The sequence below is a fragment of the Erpetoichthys calabaricus genome, chromosome 2, assembly GCF_900747795.2.
Source record: "Erpetoichthys calabaricus chromosome 2, fErpCal1.3, whole genome shotgun sequence".
NCBI lineage: Eukaryota > Metazoa > Chordata > Cladistia > Polypteriformes > Polypteridae > Erpetoichthys > Erpetoichthys calabaricus.
Genome location: NC_041395.2, coordinates 210,199,824 through 210,218,037, shown reverse-complemented (window position 1 = coordinate 210,218,037; position 18,214 = coordinate 210,199,824). Strand labels below are relative to the sequence as shown.

At 41.0% G+C, this 18,214-nt stretch overlaps 1 protein-coding gene across 4 annotated transcripts in view; it reads left to right on the top strand.

The window, feature by feature from the left end:
• Nucleotides 1–18,214, top strand: part of LOC114645532 (aryl hydrocarbon receptor nuclear translocator-like) — a 160,274-nt gene that overhangs the window by 34,867 nt on the left and 107,193 nt on the right. For 3 of the 4 annotated variants that reach the window (XM_051923070.1, XM_051923069.1, XM_051923068.1), the window contains exons 2-4: nucleotides 13,682–13,793; nucleotides 16,694–16,744; nucleotides 16,897–16,944. In XM_051923070.1, coding sequence (XP_051779030.1) covers nucleotides 13,682–13,793; nucleotides 16,694–16,744; nucleotides 16,897–16,944 — 211 coding nt within the window. The remainder of the gene's footprint in view (nucleotides 1–13,681; nucleotides 13,794–16,693; nucleotides 16,745–16,896; nucleotides 16,945–18,214) is intronic. The other variant, XM_051923071.1, reaches the window with a different exon arrangement.

Below are 18,214 nucleotides of genomic sequence, written 5' to 3'. Positions count from 1 at the left end.
AGATCCCGGACAAGCCTCCAATATGTTATGGCCTACCAAAAAGTCTAGGGATATATAAATAGGCCGTACACAAGTGAGAGAGAGGGAGACAAAACACAAAAAGCTAAATAAAAACAGGCTCCATTTATTGTCAAAAAAAACACAACACGCAAAATATGGAGAAAATTACACAAAACAAGTAATTTGTAAAGTACATTTCCATTAGTAACAAAGAAGAAACTAAAATAAAATGGCTCAGTTGGTGATGCTGAAGTTACATAGGATGCTTGTACTAGTATCCTTTGATTTTGAACACTTAGTGCCTGAAGGAATTACACTATGCTTTGGTGGCATAATTGTAACACAACTTATTTTAAGCAAAATGATGAAAATGTAAAACAAATGCATGGAGAGCTTGTTATTGTACAATGGTATGGTGAACAAGATTAGAAGCATCTAGTTGGACTTTATTTACTCCTCAAACTTGCATGCATGGCACCTCTCATTTCTTCTTTATTGTGCATAGCCATGAACCCTGCAAATGTGTGAGGTTGCTAGTGTGGAAGTAAAGAAAAAAAGGTTACAAAAAAACACGTTGAGAAAGTTCAATTTGCAAATGTTGAGGATTGGCAACATATCATATATTTTGTGGCAGACCGCTGTAGGCCCTTACCCAGCCGGGACACCTAGATAATGGAAAGAGTGGGGGAGATGGAGCTTATTCTGGATACTGTCCCCTCCAGAGCGTGAGCAGGCAGGCCATAGATTTGGAGCACGGATGCTCAACTCTGCTGGTGCCTGTGGCCACCTCCAGGGGGCTCCTGGCCCTTTTTAGCAGCACTTCTGCTCCCAGAAGAAGCTTTTTGGACACCTGGAGTCCTTCTGGGTGTCCTATGAAAGGAGTCAGCCAAAACTACTACTAGAGCCAGTCTGGAGGAAATGGGAGAAGCTTGCTTGGAGTGGAGTGGAGTGGAGTGGAGTGGAGTGGAGTGGAGTGGAGTGGAGTGGAGTGGAGGTGGAGAAAGAAGTAGGAAAGGCTTTTGTGTTGGACTGTGCATTTGGTGCTTTGTGTACTGCGGTGTGGGTAGCAGAGAAAAAGCACTTCTTCACATGAATGTGTGCTGTGTGGCAAACTTGTGTGTCTGCCTGTCTGAGACTAGGTTGGCTGTATGTGTCCCTGGGCTTCAGTGTAATATGTACAGGGGGTCCTCGGGTTACAACACAGTTCCGTTCCTACGACAGTGATTTAACCTGAAGTCGAAACACACCCTAGCCTAAGTCACTTACCTATCCTAACACAGTTGTAAAATAATAATCTAGAACATAAAAACACAACTAAGCCACAGAAAATGATATACTGTACTGTACACTGTACTCTAGTAACAGAAAAAAATGACAATAAATGAGTGTAAAAAAGTGTCTTGCACACTGGAAGGGGCATTGCAAGGAGGGAGAGAGTGACCTATTGGGAGGAGGAATCTGCAGATGGTTCTACCTGAACTACAGGTGTTTCATCTTGAGAAGCAGCTGATGTAGTGGGTACAGGATCTGTTGCAGGCCTCTCTACCTTGTCTGGAAGGTTGATGACTTCTTATCTTCCAAAATTTGCCTATAGCATTGCAAGACATCCATAACAGCTCAGTAGACCTTACTGAATCTGTCATCGCTGGGCTCCTCAGCCTGAAATTTTGCCAACCCATCCTCTATCATAGAAAAACCTTCTGCCAAACCCTTGGTGGTAAATCTCTTGGGTTTTGGAGTTTCTATCAGCCTGTCTGGCTTCAACTGTGAAGGCATGTGTCTCTTGTTCACCCTCACTGTGCCACAAGCTCCAATTCCCCTGCTCTATAGCTTCATGAACAATTCTGGGCATGTATAAAACTTGTCCATGTACACAACATGACCCAGATGTTCATAGCTCTAAAGCCGCTCCAGTACAACCTGACTTGTCAAGGGACAGTTCTCTCTTTGAAAGAAATACTTTCCTGCATATGTACTTTCAGGCAGAAACCAGTGTTTGCTTCTGCCAGTGCAAAATCCTTTATGCCATACTTTGTGGGCTTGTCTGGCATAAATTGGCAGAAAAAAAGGTGTCCCTTGTATTTTATCATAGATTCATGCACAGACAAATCATGGCCAGGCTGATAAAATGGTTTATATGTTGGTTCAGCAATGTTAAGCTGTGGCTGAACTTTATACATGGGTTTATAGCCTGGCTCACCCCTTGGGATTTGCCTCTGGTTATCACTGAAGTGAATAAAACTTTGCAGGAGCACATACCTATCACGCGGCATAACCTGTCTAAAGCCACCAGGGGACAAAGCACATTTGGACCAATGCTCCCTGAAGTTACTGTATATCACCAGTCTAGTCCCATCTCTATTTATAATGCCACAAAGCCTGTCATCTTGTCTTTTGTTGTGGGTTTCTACTGTGAAAACGAGAATGCGGTGCAAGCGTAGCCCGCGATTCAATAAATTGCTCTGCATACCTGTTTGTCTCGTCTGATAGTAGCTGAAAAGCAACATCAGGAGAGAGCAGCCTGGTAATCTGTCATGTCCAACAGCAAGCCGTGCTGTGTTGTAAAGTCCGGAAGCCAGTTTGGCTCCCATGGATCAATGTCTGGATATTCCTTACACACAAACCTTGCCATGGGTGCATCAGCTGCGTGAATGCGCTGAACTGGCAGCCGATCAGCTGGGGCAGCACTGGCTGTTTTATGATCAGCTGATGCCAGTACCTCACTCTCTTGCTGGATCTCCTGATCACTGTCAACATAAACAGATTCTGAAAAATCAGAGTCTGACTCAGCGATAATGCGCAAAACATCGTCTGCGGAGTATTTTCTTTTCTGCACTCTCTTCGCTCCCTCGTGAGATCTCAATGCCATCTTGCCTTTGTTTACATTCGCTTACATTTTGTAACTCACGCACACGCAAGGATTAGATGCAGAGTCAATGAGTCTAACATTCCTCCAAGCAGAGAGGGAATGCTTGTGACGTAACTGAGTTTTGTCGCCATTAACAGCTGATTGTCGCCCTCTACTCCTGTCGACATGCACCCTCAACCCCTCCTGTCGACATCCACCATAAAAGAGTTAAGGGCTATAGCAAATGTCCTCTGTAGGTAGTACACCTTGAAAGAGGCAATGACACCTTGGTCCATGGGCTGTAAAAGGGCAGTGGTATTAGGTGGAAGGAAAACCATCTTGACATTAGGGTTAAAGCCACTCAAGTGGGCAGGGTGACCTGGGGCTTTGTCCAGCACTAGCAATACCTTAAAAGGTAGTCCCTTGCTAACACAGTAGTCCTTCACTGCTGGCACAAAGTGGCTGGAAAACCACTCCTCAAAAATCTGAAGTGTCACCCATGCCTTATTATTGTTAAACATCCAGACAACAGGCAGTTGACCCTTCCAAATGCCCTTTAGTGCCTTTGGATTCTCTGCCTGGTACACCAACAGAGGCTTGAGTTTGAAGTCACCTGCAGCATTCCCTCCAAGAAGCAAAGTCAGTCTCTCCTTTCCAGCTTTATGACCTGGTGCTGTTTTCTCCTCCTTGGCGATATAGGTCCTGTTAGGCATATGCTTCCAAAAAAGGCCTGTCTCCTCAATATTAAAACACTTGTTCAGCACAGTAGCCCCCCTCTTTAATTAATTCAGCCAACCTATTGGGAAAAGTGCTTGCTGCTTTCTCATTCCCACTAGCAGCTTCACCCTGTACCTTAAGATTATGCAAGTTGGCACAAGCTTTGAAACGCATGAACTAACCCCTACTAGCCACAAACTCTTCACTTTCACTCCCTTCACCCTTTTCACCTTTTATTGCCTGAAACAATTGTTTAGCCTTCTCCTGAATCAACATTAGACTTACTCGTGTACGCCACTGATGCTGGTCTTCCAGCCACAAAATTAGCAATCTTTTCATCCCAATCATTATGCCACTTCGCTGTTTAGTTATCACAGTCGATTTCATAGGGGCTGATCCCTTTACATGCTCTAGTATACAGTCTTTATTCTTGATAATTGTTGCTACAGTAGAGCAGCTAAGGCTTAGTGCGTGGCCGATGTTCGTTGCTGATTCTCCTCTTTCTGATCTCTTTAAACTATCTAATTTCACTTCCATCGTGATGGCTGTCCTCTTCTTCAAAGCACTACCACCTGAAGACTCTGACTTTTTAGAAGCCATAATAAGAGCAAAAAAGTCGCCAGTATACACTTGTGCTGCACTCGAATCAAACTACCTGTAGTTCGCCAACTCCCTCACTCATACGGCACGTACTTTTGCCGCCTGCAACCAAACTAGTTTGCCCCCGTAAGTGTGTAAATATGACTCTAACACCATAATCCGAAACACTGGTTTCTCTTTTTTTTTTTTTTTTCAGTTTTTATGGGAGTGAGTATTGTAAACTCGAAACGTTGTATGTTGCAACGTTGTAACCTTAGGACCCCTAATCCCTCTCTCCAGGGGTCTTGTCACGCTTGCCACTTCACGTCTGTGCCGCTCGCGTTGTGAAGGGGGGTGGAGGGGCTGAAGGCAAGCTAAGGAGATGCGGACTAATCTGCTGCTGGCTTGCAGCTGCTGCTACTGAGCTGCGTTTTCTGCATGTCGCACTGTGCAAACAATCATTTTAAAGCCTGTACAGCAGCTGTCCTTTTGTCTCACTTCCTTGTCTCCCAGGCAGAGGTGGGTAGTAATGAGTTACATTTACTCCGTTACGTTTACTTGAGTAACTTTTTTTAAAAAAAATTGTACTTCTAAGAGTAGTTTTACTGCACCCTACTTTTTACTTTTACTTGAGTACATTTGTGAAGAAGAAACACTACTCTTACTCCACTACATTGGGCAACACTTGAATCGGTTCTTTTTTTCCATTAGATACGCCATATTTTTGCGGAGAGAAGCCACCAGTGGATCTACTACATGACTGTTTCACTAATCAGACATCGCAACAATAATCGCAAGACTCTGTTTCACCAATCAGACGTAGCAACAATAATCACATGGCTCCATTCACCAATCGGACGTAGCCATGTAGTCACATGACCACACACAAACTGTAGCGTCATAGCGGCACAAACTCCTCACAGACATCGGACAGGGAAAGAAAGAATACAAGTAGAACCTTGGTTTACGAGCATAATTCGTTCCGGAAATGTGCTTGCAAACCAAAGCACTCGTATCCATCCATCCATCCATTATCCAACCCGCTGAATCCGAACACAGGGTCACGGGGGTCTGCTGGAGCCAATCCCAGCTAACACAGGGCACAAGGCAGGAACCAATCCTGGGCAGGGTGCCAACCCACCGCAGGACACACACAAACACACCCACACACCAAGCACACACTAGGGCCAAAGTTAGAATCGCCAATCCACCTAACCTGCATGTCTTTGGACTGTGGGAGGAAACCCATGCAGACACGGGGAGAACATGCAAACTCCACGCAGGGAGGACCCGGGAAGCGAACCCGGGTCTCCTTACTGCGAGGCAGTAGCGCTACCACTGCGCCACTGTGCCGCCCAAGCACTCATATATCAAAGTGAATTTCCCTATAAGAAATAATGGAAACTCAGATGATTCGTTCCATAACCCAAAACTATTCATACAGTGCATCCAGAAAGTATTCACAGTGCATCACTTTTTCCACATTTTGTTATGTTACAGTCTTATTCCAAAATGGATTAAATTCATTTTTTCCTCAGAATTCTACACACAACACCCCATAAGGACAACATGAAAATAGTTTACTTGAGGTTTTTGTAAATTTATTAAAAATAAAAAAACTGAGAAATCACATGTACGTAAGTATTCACAGCCTTTGCTCAATACTTTGTCGATGCACCTTTGGCAGCAATTACAGCCTCAAGTCTTTTTGAATATGATGCCACAAGCTTGGCACACCTATCCTTGGCCAGTTTCGCCCATTCCTCTTTGCAGCACCTCTCAAGCTCCATCAGGTTGGATGGGAAGCGTCGGTGCACAGCCATTTTAAGATCTCTTCAGAGATGTTCAATTGGATTCAAGTCTGGGCTCTGGCTGGGCCACTCAAGGACATTCACAGAGTTGTCCTGAAGCCACTCCTTTGATATCTTGGCTGTGTGTTTAGGGTCGTTGTCCTGCTGAAAGATGAACCGTCGCCCCAGTCTGAGGTCAAGAGCGCTCTGGAGCAGGTTTTCATCCAGGATGTCTCTGTACATTGTTGCAGTCATCTTTCCCTTTATCCTGACTAGTCTCTCAGTTCCTGCCGCTGAAAAACATCCCCACAGCATGATGCTGCCACCACCATGCTTCACTGTAGGGATGGTATTGGCCTGGTGATAAGCGGTGCCTGGTTTCCTCCAAATGTGATGCCTGGCATTCACACCAAAGAGTTCAATCTTTGTCTTATCAGACCAGAGAATTTTCTTTCTCATGGTCTGAGAGTCCTTCATGTGTCTTTTGGCAAACTTTAGGCGGGCTGCCATGTGCCTTTTACTAAGGAGTGGCTTCCGTCTGGCCACTCTACCATACAGGCCTGATTGGTGGATTGCTGCAGAGATGGTTGTTCTTCTGGAAGGTTCTCCTCTCTCCACAGAGGACCTGTGGAGCTCTGACAGAGTGACCATCGGGTTCTTGGTCACCTCCCTGACTAAGGCCCTTCTCCCCCGATCGCTCAGTTTAGATGGCTGGCCAGCTCTAGGAAGAGTCCTGGTGGTTTCGAACTTCTTCCACTTACGGATGATGGAGGCCACTGTGCTCATTGGGACCTTCAAAGCAGCAGAAATTTTTCTGTAACCTTCCCCAGATTTGTGCCTGGAGACAATCCTGTCTCAGAGGTCTACAGACAATTCCTTTGACTTCATGCTTGGTTTGTGCTCTGACATGAACTGTCAACTGTGGGACCTTATATAGACAGGTGTGTGCCTTTCCAAATCATGTCCAATCAACTGAATTTACCACAGGTGGACTCCAATTAAGCTGCAGAAACATCTCAAGGATGATCAGGGGGAAACGGGATGCACCTGAGCTCAATTTTGAGCTTCATGGCAAAGGCTGTGAATACTTATGTACATGTGCTTTCTCAATTTTTTTATTTTTAACTAGTCATTTAGCCCGTTACAATAACAGGCGCTAGAACAGTAGTGCATAAACATTAGTAGGAACAGTCTATATTAAATGGCAAGGGACTTTGACCTCACTCTTTTTGTTGGTCGTATTTTTCTTTCTTTCAGCCTTTCTTTTGTTGATGTTTACTTGCTGAGCTGACCGTTCTTTGTGGGCTGCCACCGTGTATTGTGTGTCTTTAATTTTCTGTGACAGTAATACTGTCTTGTACGTCCATAATATACCTTTAATTTTCTCTGGCAGTAATACATGCGTTCGTGTCGGTAATATGCCTTTAATCTCCTCTGATAGTAATACTGGCTTGTATGTGGCTGTAATATGCGTCACTGTATTGTGTACCTTTAACTTCCTCTCGCAGTAATACTGGTTTGTATTTCCGTAAAACGCCTCTAACTTTCTCTGACAGTAATATCACGCATTGCACCGTGCCCCGCGCATGCGCACTTCACCAGAAGACACACACACACGGACACCTGGACGCACAAAGTGATTTTATTAAAGAGGATAAATTTGCAAAAATCTCAAGTAAACCTTTTTCACGTTGTCATTCTGGGGTGTTCTGTGTAGAATTCTGAGGAAAAAAATTTTGGAATAAGGCTGTAACATAACAAAATGTGGAAAAAGTGATGTGCCGTGAATACTTTCCGGATGCACTGTATAAAAATGATTAATACAAAATATAAAGTAAAAATACATAAAACAAATTAACCTGCACTTTACCTTTGAAAAGAATCATGGCTGGTGTGAGTGAGTTTCTAAACTCGTGTGGGAATTTCCCCCAACGGGATGACATGTGGATGGGCATCCTGAAGCAACCACAGGCACCCAGAGCTGTAGCAGTTCGCCGTAAAAGCAAATCCAAATAGATCGCGGTCATGCTATAAACACCTGCCGTTGATTGGTGATACAAGGAACATTATAAATGTGTAGGACACAGTATTACTTGGCCACTAACCTGGGCATGACCCTGCCTGACTGCTGTGTCTGTGTATAGGAGAGTGGCAGATCCTGCTACAATAAATAACCACGCTGTTCCTGTTTCAAGCTGAATAAAGATGGTTTCGCTAAAGTATTGAGATTCAGCTTCGTGTTTTGGGGTGCAAGATGGGGACTAGCACGTCACAGCACACACACGTGGTCACAATGCTGTAGTAAACCGTATACGCTCGTACGGATGTTGACTTATATGAGTGAGGCATGCCGACTGACGATTGCCCACAATCCCGCAGCGAGAGAGAGAAGAAGAGTCAGCTCAGTTGTGATCACGTGACGCTCGGCAAAGCGTATACAGACTACTCGTATTGCAAGACCTCGCTCATTTATCAGGTCAAAATTTATTCAAAATTTTAGCTTGTCTTGCAAAACACTCGCAAACTAAGTTACTTGCAATCCAAGGTTCTTTGGTCTTTTCACCAAATACTTTTTTACTCTTACTTGAATAATTTTTTGAATGACTACTTTTTACTTCAAAATAATATTACTCAAGTAGAAGTAACGCTACTCTTACTTGAGTACAATTTTTGGCTACTCTACCCACCTCTGCTTCCAGGACATTAAAGTGTTTCCGGTAATTGGGCGTGGCGTGCAGGTAGTCTCGCGGGACTTCAGTGTCTCCCTGAGATAACGTCTTGACCCAAAATTTTTTTATATAATATATATATATACACACACACACACATACAGACTGCCTGAACACCCTACCCCCCCCTTCAAAATGTTGGACATTTGAAAAAAAACTGTTTTTGCGCATAAGTTCTGCGCATGCAAAATTTAGTGGATGAAATCTTCGGGGCACATAGTCAGACACCTGCTGAATCGATTAGGTGTAACTAGGGGTGGGCGGTATGACCAAAATTCTATATCACGGTATTTTTCTAAATTATCCCGGTTTCACGGTATTCGACGGTATTTTTTTCCCCATGCGTGAGTGGATGTTAACCACATTTTCCACTGCAATTACTGGCTAAGAATAACCTATTCCACTGTCAAGAGTATTGTACATTGTACAAAAAAAAACATTTTAATGTGCAAACAAGTATTAATACAGTTTTGCATTGCCCCATAAAGTGATAGTTTTCAAGGGGGCACTAATGGAGAAGGTATCACATTGCATGACAATCTCTGTCCACTGACACGTTAAAGTGACTTTTTAAACAACTTTATCATCCTTAAACTGCATAATATTTAAACTAATAAATAATAACAATAAAATAAATAATAGTAGTATTACTGATAGTTGCACTATTACTTCAAGACTTCAAGCCCAGGTTCAAGCTTCATGTGCATTACACAGTATTCACCAAATTAAAATAAAATAAAACAAGTGCAACTTGGTGATGATATCTTTACCAACTGAACCATCATTTAGGCAAGCTGCATTAATATGGACCTTGCTTCAAGCTAAGCTATACTGGGAAGAAAAAAACAAACTATATGTCGAGAACAAAGTCAACATTTCCACTTTATTCTCGCCGTTTATGTCGAGATTAAAGTCGACATTTCCTCTTTATTCTCATAGTTTACTTCATAATTAAAGTAGAATGTCGTAAAGTAAACTTCTTCCTAAAATCAATGTTTAATCAAATACTTAATTTACCCTGTCATAAATTAATGCAGCACATTAAATGCTTTGTGTTACGTTCCCCGACCCAGTGGTTAAATCACTACGCTTCTTAAACTGACTTCCTCCGCACTAAGAGAAGACAGCGATCACCATATAGAATCCATTCACTTCATGATATTCCTGCTTTCTGAAAATTTAGAATGCTAAGATAAATACTTGATATCATTTTCATGATGAAATGCATTAAAGCAGGTATTACACATGCATGGTAGTGAGGCGGTAGTCCTGCTCCCTCGCAGTAAGGGGTCCCCAGGTGTATGTTCAGTGTAGAGAACTTTATGGCAGGTGTGACGAGGTTCCAAAAAACTGGATGTATGAATAGCTATCGCACTTGTTTAACTTAAATATTGTGTAAATGTTGGGTTTGTGATCTGCTGGTCGGAGACACGAACACAGAATTCACTGCATGTTCTTCTGAGCGGGCTATCTTTATTGCATGCATGCTGTCTCTATCTGACGTACCAAAACCCCAGTTCCTATCCTTCCTTTTTCTTTCACCACATAACCAATCACCACACGATAAACGTCTTTGTGAAATTAAAACTAGTTATAAACTTAGCCCACGGAGTGTTCAGAACTTTAAAAATATCTTCGTTATACATGTTTAATTATGCCATCCATTCAGAGTTGCGCCCATCTCTGAACGAGTCGCCAGCACATCGAAGGATGAATACAAGCAAAACATACACTAGCAGGGTCAATATAGCACAACAAAACCCCACATCCTACATGACTGAAAGGAAACTGAAGCACGCCAAGTAAACCCACCAGAAAAACCTGCAAATGCAAGGCAGGCAGGCACGCCGCCATGCCCCCATATGATTAATGCATGCTTTAATGCATTTCACCATGAAAATTATATTAAGTATTTATCTTAGCATTCTAAATGTTCAGAGAGCAGGAAGATCATGAAGTGAATGTATTCTGTGCGGCGATTGCTGCCGGCGCCTCCTCTTAGTGCAAGAAGAAGTCAGTTTAAGAATCACTTAACACAAAGCATTTAATGTGCTATATAACTTATGTCGGGGAATGAGAAAATCTAGTAATTAAATATTCATTTTACGATGAAGTTTAGTTTACGATGTTCTACTTTAATGACAAATTAGGAGAATAAAGTCAACATGTCGACTTTAATCTTGACATAAACGGCGAGAATAAAGTAGAAATGTCGTCACACTATTACACAGTACCCAGGTACATTACACTGTATTGAAAACAAATACTGCAAGCCAAGTTGTACTTGTTTTATTATCCAGTAGTATAGAAACAGTATTTACACATCTGATCTTTTAAAACTAAAGTATCTCCGGGCGACGAACGTAACTCCTTTTTTTTCGGCAAAAGTTCTTCTGTTCATCATGTTCAACTTTACTTTTAGTTCAGTTTCGGAATGCTCTCTGTACATTTTCACCGCGCGGCATACCTATGCTGCCGCCCACTATTTGGTGGTGTAGCAGTGAAAGAGCCCTAGTGCAACAAATGTGTGTTTAGCGGTGTAGCAGTGAAAAAGGTCCCCACTTGAACAGTTTCCCGCTGCGCCACGTTCCGAACGTCATTTAGGCAATTTAAACCGGTGTTGCGGTATAAGAAAAATCCATATCATAAAAAAAATAAACGGTTTTCGGTATGAACCGGTATACCGCCCAGCACTAGGTGTAACCCCAAGTCCCTAGCCCTTATGGGGCTGGAGATAGGAATTTTTCTCAGTCAGAACCATAAAGGAGCCAGACCAATATATATTCTCAATAATTTTATATATTTGACTATCTTTCCTAATATATAAAAAGATATAGGCAAAACACTGGCAAAAAATTTAATGGTCCTAATATTGAGTCTATAGTATATCTATAGTAATTCATTTGTACGGAAGGTAAAACCTTCTCAGTTACCTTCTACTTAAAGAGTTGAAGTGACCCAATTTTTTTTTGCTGTTGAGTGTATATAAATAAAACAAAAACTATATGAATCAGTTAAAATCTAAAATATTTACGTTTTAAACAAATTGATAAATTAATATATTAAACTTGGCAATGTTTAATGTAAATAATATTTGCATTTAGTTACTGAATAAAAATGCCACCAGAGGGGAAAGAAGGTATCATTCAGTAGACAAAAGATGCAGATGCGGAAGGAATGTTAAATGCAAACAGAATACCACAAATTGCTAAAAAGCTAGCAATAATCAAAGTATGTACTGTATGTTATTCATTGCATTCACATATCTATATATATAAAATCCCTATGTGCGTCCAGGTGTCCGTGTGTGGGTGTCTTTTGGTGAAGTGTGCATGCGCGGGGCACGGTGCGATGCGCGATATTACTGTCAGAGAAAGTTAGAGGCGTTTTACGGAAATACAACCCAGTATTACTGTGAGAGGAAATTAAAGGTACACAATACCGTGACGCATATTACAGCCACATACAAGCCAGTATTACTGTCAGAGGAGATTAAAGGCATATTACCGACGCGCACGCCTGTATTACCGCCAGAGAAAATTAAAGGTATATTATGGACGTACAAGCCAGCGGACGTACAAGACGGTATCCTTCAATAAGGGCGTGCACAGGCATCCTTCAATAAGGGCGCGCACAAAAAGGCGAGGTTCAAAAGGGTGACCTCAGTTGAGCGTGGCGAATACAGGCGTTCGTAGATAATTTAGTTCAAATGGCTCTGGAATATGTGAAGAGCAACAATGGTACAGATCTTTATTTACGCGCGCCTTTATTCGCTGCGCCCAACTGAGGTCGCCCTTTTGAGGCTCGCCTTTTTGTGCGCGCCCTTATTGAATAGAGCCGTACAAGACAGTATTACTGTCACAGAAAATTAAAGACACACAGTACACGGCGGCAGCCCACGAAGAACGGTCAGCTCAGCAAGTAAACATCAACAAAAGAAAGGCTGAAAGAAAGAAAAATACGACCAACAAAAAGAATGAGGTCAAAGTCCCTTGCCATTTAATATAGATTGTTCCTACTAATGTTTATGCACTACTGTTCTAGCGCCCGTTATTGTAACGGGCTAAATGACTAGTTTCCAATAATCTTGTCAATAACTGATTATTTATAGCATAATATGGGTATCATAAACAGATTTTCAGTTCCCGGTTGTAGGAGACTCAACCTGTAGTGCTGTATGCTCGTTTCCATGTAAAGCAAGGGGATGCAGACTGAATGCATATGCCACAAACCTTAAATCCCTGTGAAATAATAAAAATAACAAAAGATGTATTACTATTTACAGAGTGTTATATCTTTGTGATGGATGAAAAAGTGTGAAGTATCCGCACAGTTAGTATAGCTCAGATGCAGTCTCCAATATATCGATCTATCTATGCAATTACTTTACAGTTTTTTCTTTCATCAAGAAGATAGAAACATCTTATCAATAGTAATAAATCCCACATCGTTGTTATTTCACTGTGTCTCATTTTCTGACTCTGGGAATTTGGGGGGAGAGGAGGGTTTTGTTGGCAGCATGGCTAATTCCTGTTCATTCAGCCATTATACCAAATTAGCCACTTGGTGCAGCAGGATTAGTATCATTTATTTGAGAGATGGAATACCAGTGCTTCATGTGTTAAGTGTTCATTAAACAGCTCTCTATGATATTCTTATGTGAGGTTAGTGTTTCCCTGTTTTTGCTAAGAGCAGCCTGGGCAACTTCCTTACTACCATCAGATGGTTTTGCACAATTTCTTTGTGACCATCCAAAAGGTATTTTACTTGATGTCTGTTTACTGTACCTACACATGGGCTACTGATTCAGCTATCAACCTTTTTATAAACCATTTTCTTACATTTCTTTGAAAGTAGCGCTCTTGTTTTTATTATTGTCATTGTTCATGTTATAATCATGTGAGCTGAAATTGTAATAATTATCCTTTTCTGGCTGTCCTCTCTAGTTGGTACCTTTTTTTTCCTATTTCCCTGGCAATTTTTGAGATTTTAATTCTCTTGTATTTATTTTCATTTAGACATGGCATCTGATATGCCTTCATTGGGTGTTGCTGCAGCCCCTGGTATCCCAGCAAACAGCACACAGTCTGGTCCCCCCGTACCTCAAAGAGGAGTCAAGAAAAGGCCAGTGTAAGTATTTCATTGAAAGAGTGTCAACAGTAATGTAGGTCCTTAAATATAAAGGTTTAATGAACTGTAATTTCTTATTTGTTCTTGCATTTAACGAGGAAAAGATTGATTGCTAAAATTCTGTGTATTGTTTAAAAAGTGATAAATAACAGAATTAAAAAATGGGTAAATATCAGCCCCTAAAGTGTTGGTGGTGGTGGGTGGTGGTAGCACATTATACTAAATTCAAAGTGTTGAAACCAGTATGATTACAGCATTATACAAAACAAGTTATAAGTAGTTTTTGAGTTAATCATTCCATGATACAACAAAGTGGAAAAAGATCAATGTCCATTTACCAAGAAAGTGTCTGATTGCAGAGTGGTCTATATGCTAAAGCAACAGCTCTATATAATCCACATTGCATAAAAGATAACAACAAAAATACTTCTTACAAAGGACTACATCCTGGAAGAAACTTGCATCATCTTTTAGTGCACACATCACTAATAGCATTGCCAATATTGACGTGTAAATAACTGTTAAATGTTTCAGTCATTCCTTATTTTTTCACTATGGATTAGGAAAATTTTGAATCGATCAATATTACATTTTACATGCATCAAACATCATTGTCTGTGACACTAACTATTGATAGTTGCCTTGCAATAGTTAAGTCCAGAATCCGGATAGTTGTGACAAGTATGTAGGATAGGATGTTTTAAAATTCACTTCTTTAGTAATGGTTCCAATTTGTAGTTTTATTTGTAAGTACAGTGATACCTTGAGATACGAGTTTAATTCGTTCCGTGACCAAGCTCGTAAGTCAAAATGCTTGTATCTCAAATCAATTTTCCCCATTGAAATTAATTGAAATGAGATTAATTTGTGCCAGCCCCCAAAAAACCACCCCAATTTTTTGTTAAATGTTTTCAACATTACAAAAAATGTATTTATAATTTACATTTACATTTACATCATTTAGCAGACGCTCTTATCCAGAGCGACTTACAACAGTGTTTGTTAGTTTTTCGCATACCCCTTGGGGTCAGAGCGCAGGGTCAGCCATTGTACAGCACCCCTGGAGCAATTACAGGTTAAGGGCCTTGCTCAAGGGCCCAGCAGAGTAGGATCTCTTTTGGCAGTGATGGGGATTCGAACCGGCAACCTTCCGGATACCAGCGCAGATCCTTAGCCTCAGAGCCACCACTCCGCCTAATGAACAAATTATTGTATACAAACAAAATAAAACCTAATACATAAGAGAGAATCTAAAGAAATAAACAGATGTTGGCAAGCCGATTAGCATATTGTAATGTTTTTTTCTTTCACTTCACTTTTGCTTAACTTAATTTTCTTCTTCACTAGTTTTTTTTCTTTTTGCCACACTTTCGTCACTTTCATTCTCAAGGCATTTCAATAGAAACCTGTCCAAGGAACTTTGTTTAGTCCTCCCCTTTATGAGTTAGGCAAGTGTCATTAAATAGCACCACTGCACGATCTGTTACAACTGGTGTTTCTTTTCAATAAAGTCAAGCGTTAGGCAAGTGTCATTAAATAGAGCCGCTGCATGGTCAGTTACAACTGGTGTTTTTTTTTCAGTAAAGACAAGCGTTAGGCAAGTGTCATTAAATAGCGCCGCTGCACGATCAGTTGTAACTTTTTCAGTGTGTTTCATTTCTTTAAAGTTCGAAACTTTTTCCCACATTGCAAACACTTTATCTCACTTTAAGAGATAACCTCTTCCACCATACTGATCTTCTGCAGAACCTCCGTATGTTGCCATGTCTGTAGTTCCGTCAACTCCTCCGTCGTCAGTTCCTCAGAATGCTCTTTGATGGCTCGTATTTCGAATTTTGGCTCGTAACTCAAGGCAAAAAATCGACCTAGTGACGGCTCGTAACTCAAGGCAAAAAATCGACCTAGTGACGGCTCGTATCTCAAAAAACTCGTACCTTGGGGCACTTGTATCCCAAGGTACCACTGTATGTCCTTAAGTTTGCATTCATTTTATGATGTTGTCCATGGTTCATATTTGGTAAGACCGTCTGACAAGGTGGTTAATATTAGTACATAACTGTGTTCCCTTTTGCCAGCTCAATCTTCGGGTAGGGATATACTTGATGCTATGTGATGCATGTGCTTGTGGACGCTGCTGCTACACAAGCAGTGTACCGACTATACTTGGGCGAGTACTTTATATAAATCTGAAGGATTCCACCAGGTGGCAGTGGGAGAAATCATCACAGCGAGAAAACAACGTCCGTTTTCACTTTGTTGTGAGTTACACCTGTTGAAGATAAAAATTCTTAGCACTCTGATGTAGTTGCGAAACTGCAAAATCAAAGAAGGGGGGGGGGGGAGAGATAGTAACAGGTATACGTATACAAGATCGTATGTGAGACCTTTAAATGTATCATGTTATTACGATGGGGAATATATGACATTTGTATTGCCTATGTCAGGAATGGATGAAGGAAAGTACCACAAATATTTCTGTATGTCTGCATTTTAGTTTGATAATTTGCTTCACCTCACTGAACTATTCAAACATCGAAGCATGCACACAGCATTATCTTGCAACAACCAAATCCCCACTAGTTTTCTTTGCCATTTTCCACTTTGCATGGATGTATCTTTCTCGAATTTCCTTCCGTTTCATCTTGCACATTTCCACATCCACTTTTAAAGAGCTGGCCATTGGATTCCAGTTGTTCTCATTGGCACATTTGTCACTATGGAGAAGTTAGTAAACAACGATGTTTACGTTACGTACCAATACTTGAACACACTGCACCACCCAGATTTTTGCTAATACTGCATCTCTCGCTTATGTCGCTTTAGTTTCTGATGATGTGCTCAGAGAATATCTGTATTTATATGCATGCATTAATGAATTTTGAAATTTTGAATATTTTCAGGATGGAATTTGATGATGATGATGATGATGATAGTCCTAACAAACTCTTCAGGTAAGTAACACATTTGTTCTCTGGTCATGTTGAATAGCAACTCACTGTTTATATTGAGTGCATCTTTTATGATAGTTTGTAGTAAATGACTTTGCAACTTCAGGAAATTTTTAAGATTTTTTTATTTACTCACTTTTGTTGTTCCTTTTTAGATGTGATGATGATCAGGCAGGTTCTAATGACAAAGAGCGGTTCGCCAGGTAAGAGTACAAGTTTAACTCTTTACACTCTGCCTCCAGTTTCTTGTAGTTACTCTAAAAAACTATTGGACATTATCTGTTTACAAAGAGCTGTACATAAGTTCAGTAGTTTGCTGTTGAAGCGGTGTATTTTTTGTGTCTGTATGTCTGTGATTTTTATCTCCCTGCAAAGTAAGGCTGAACTAGGGAATCCATGCTGGGAGCCTGGGATTCCCGGACATTTTTCATTCCCGCATTCCCGGGGATTAACACTAGAATTACCAGAGTCTACGAAAAAACTCGTAGATCCGGCCCACCTTAAATCGCTTCTTAAATCCGTTCACACCTCTCCTCCAGCGTCTTTTGTCCTCTAAATGTGCTGATAAAACACAGGCTGCCAGCAGCCGGCTATTCCATCCCCCCTCCGACTTAGAACGTGAGCGCACTTTTCCCAGCTCATGCCTTGATTGATTGTCTGGGAGTGAACTGGAGTTTTAGACTTGAAATAATACATCGTTATTTGGAACACACGCATTCCATGTGTGTACCGTTTCTACAGTAATCTGTGTAAACACATTGTTAAAACAGAAACTTTTTCATATTTTAGTAATAAATGTTACAAAATGTAGGCATAAACTATAGAATGTGTAAAGCCCGAGTTCCTAAGATCAAATAAACACTTCCACAAAAGCTTCACACGCCATATAACAGCTTCCGTGGCGTAGCGCGCTAAGATTTGCCTCTCAGAGCGAGTAGCTTTTCTCTGCCTCACAAACATGAGTTCAATTCCCCGCTGGGGATAAAGTGTTACTTCTTTTTTTTCTTTTTAACCTCAAACGGACATAAAATTTGTAAATTGGTATACACTGTCAGTTAATGAGATCGTTATATTTTCATGTGGGATGCTCCTTTTAAAATATTTTTTTAACAATTGAGACTGCAATTAACATGAACAACTGTGCTTATAACTTATTTTTTTCAAGATCCATAACACACAGACAGACAGAGCACTGCGTAATACAGAGACAGACAGGCAGAGATATACAAATAAACAGGGAAGGCACATGTACTGAAAGAAAAAAAAAATCAACATGTGCGTTGTTCCAGCAGCACTGAATAAGCTCACCCGCTCTAACATCACCCCTCCCCGATCTGACTCTCTAAGTAACAGCACAAGTACAGACGCAAATCAAGTGTAATCAAGAGTCCTGGTTTGATCCCCACTCACTCATATATTTGCCGTTTTCAGTAGTAAGCTGCTCTTTTTGTTAATATTATACAGTACACACAT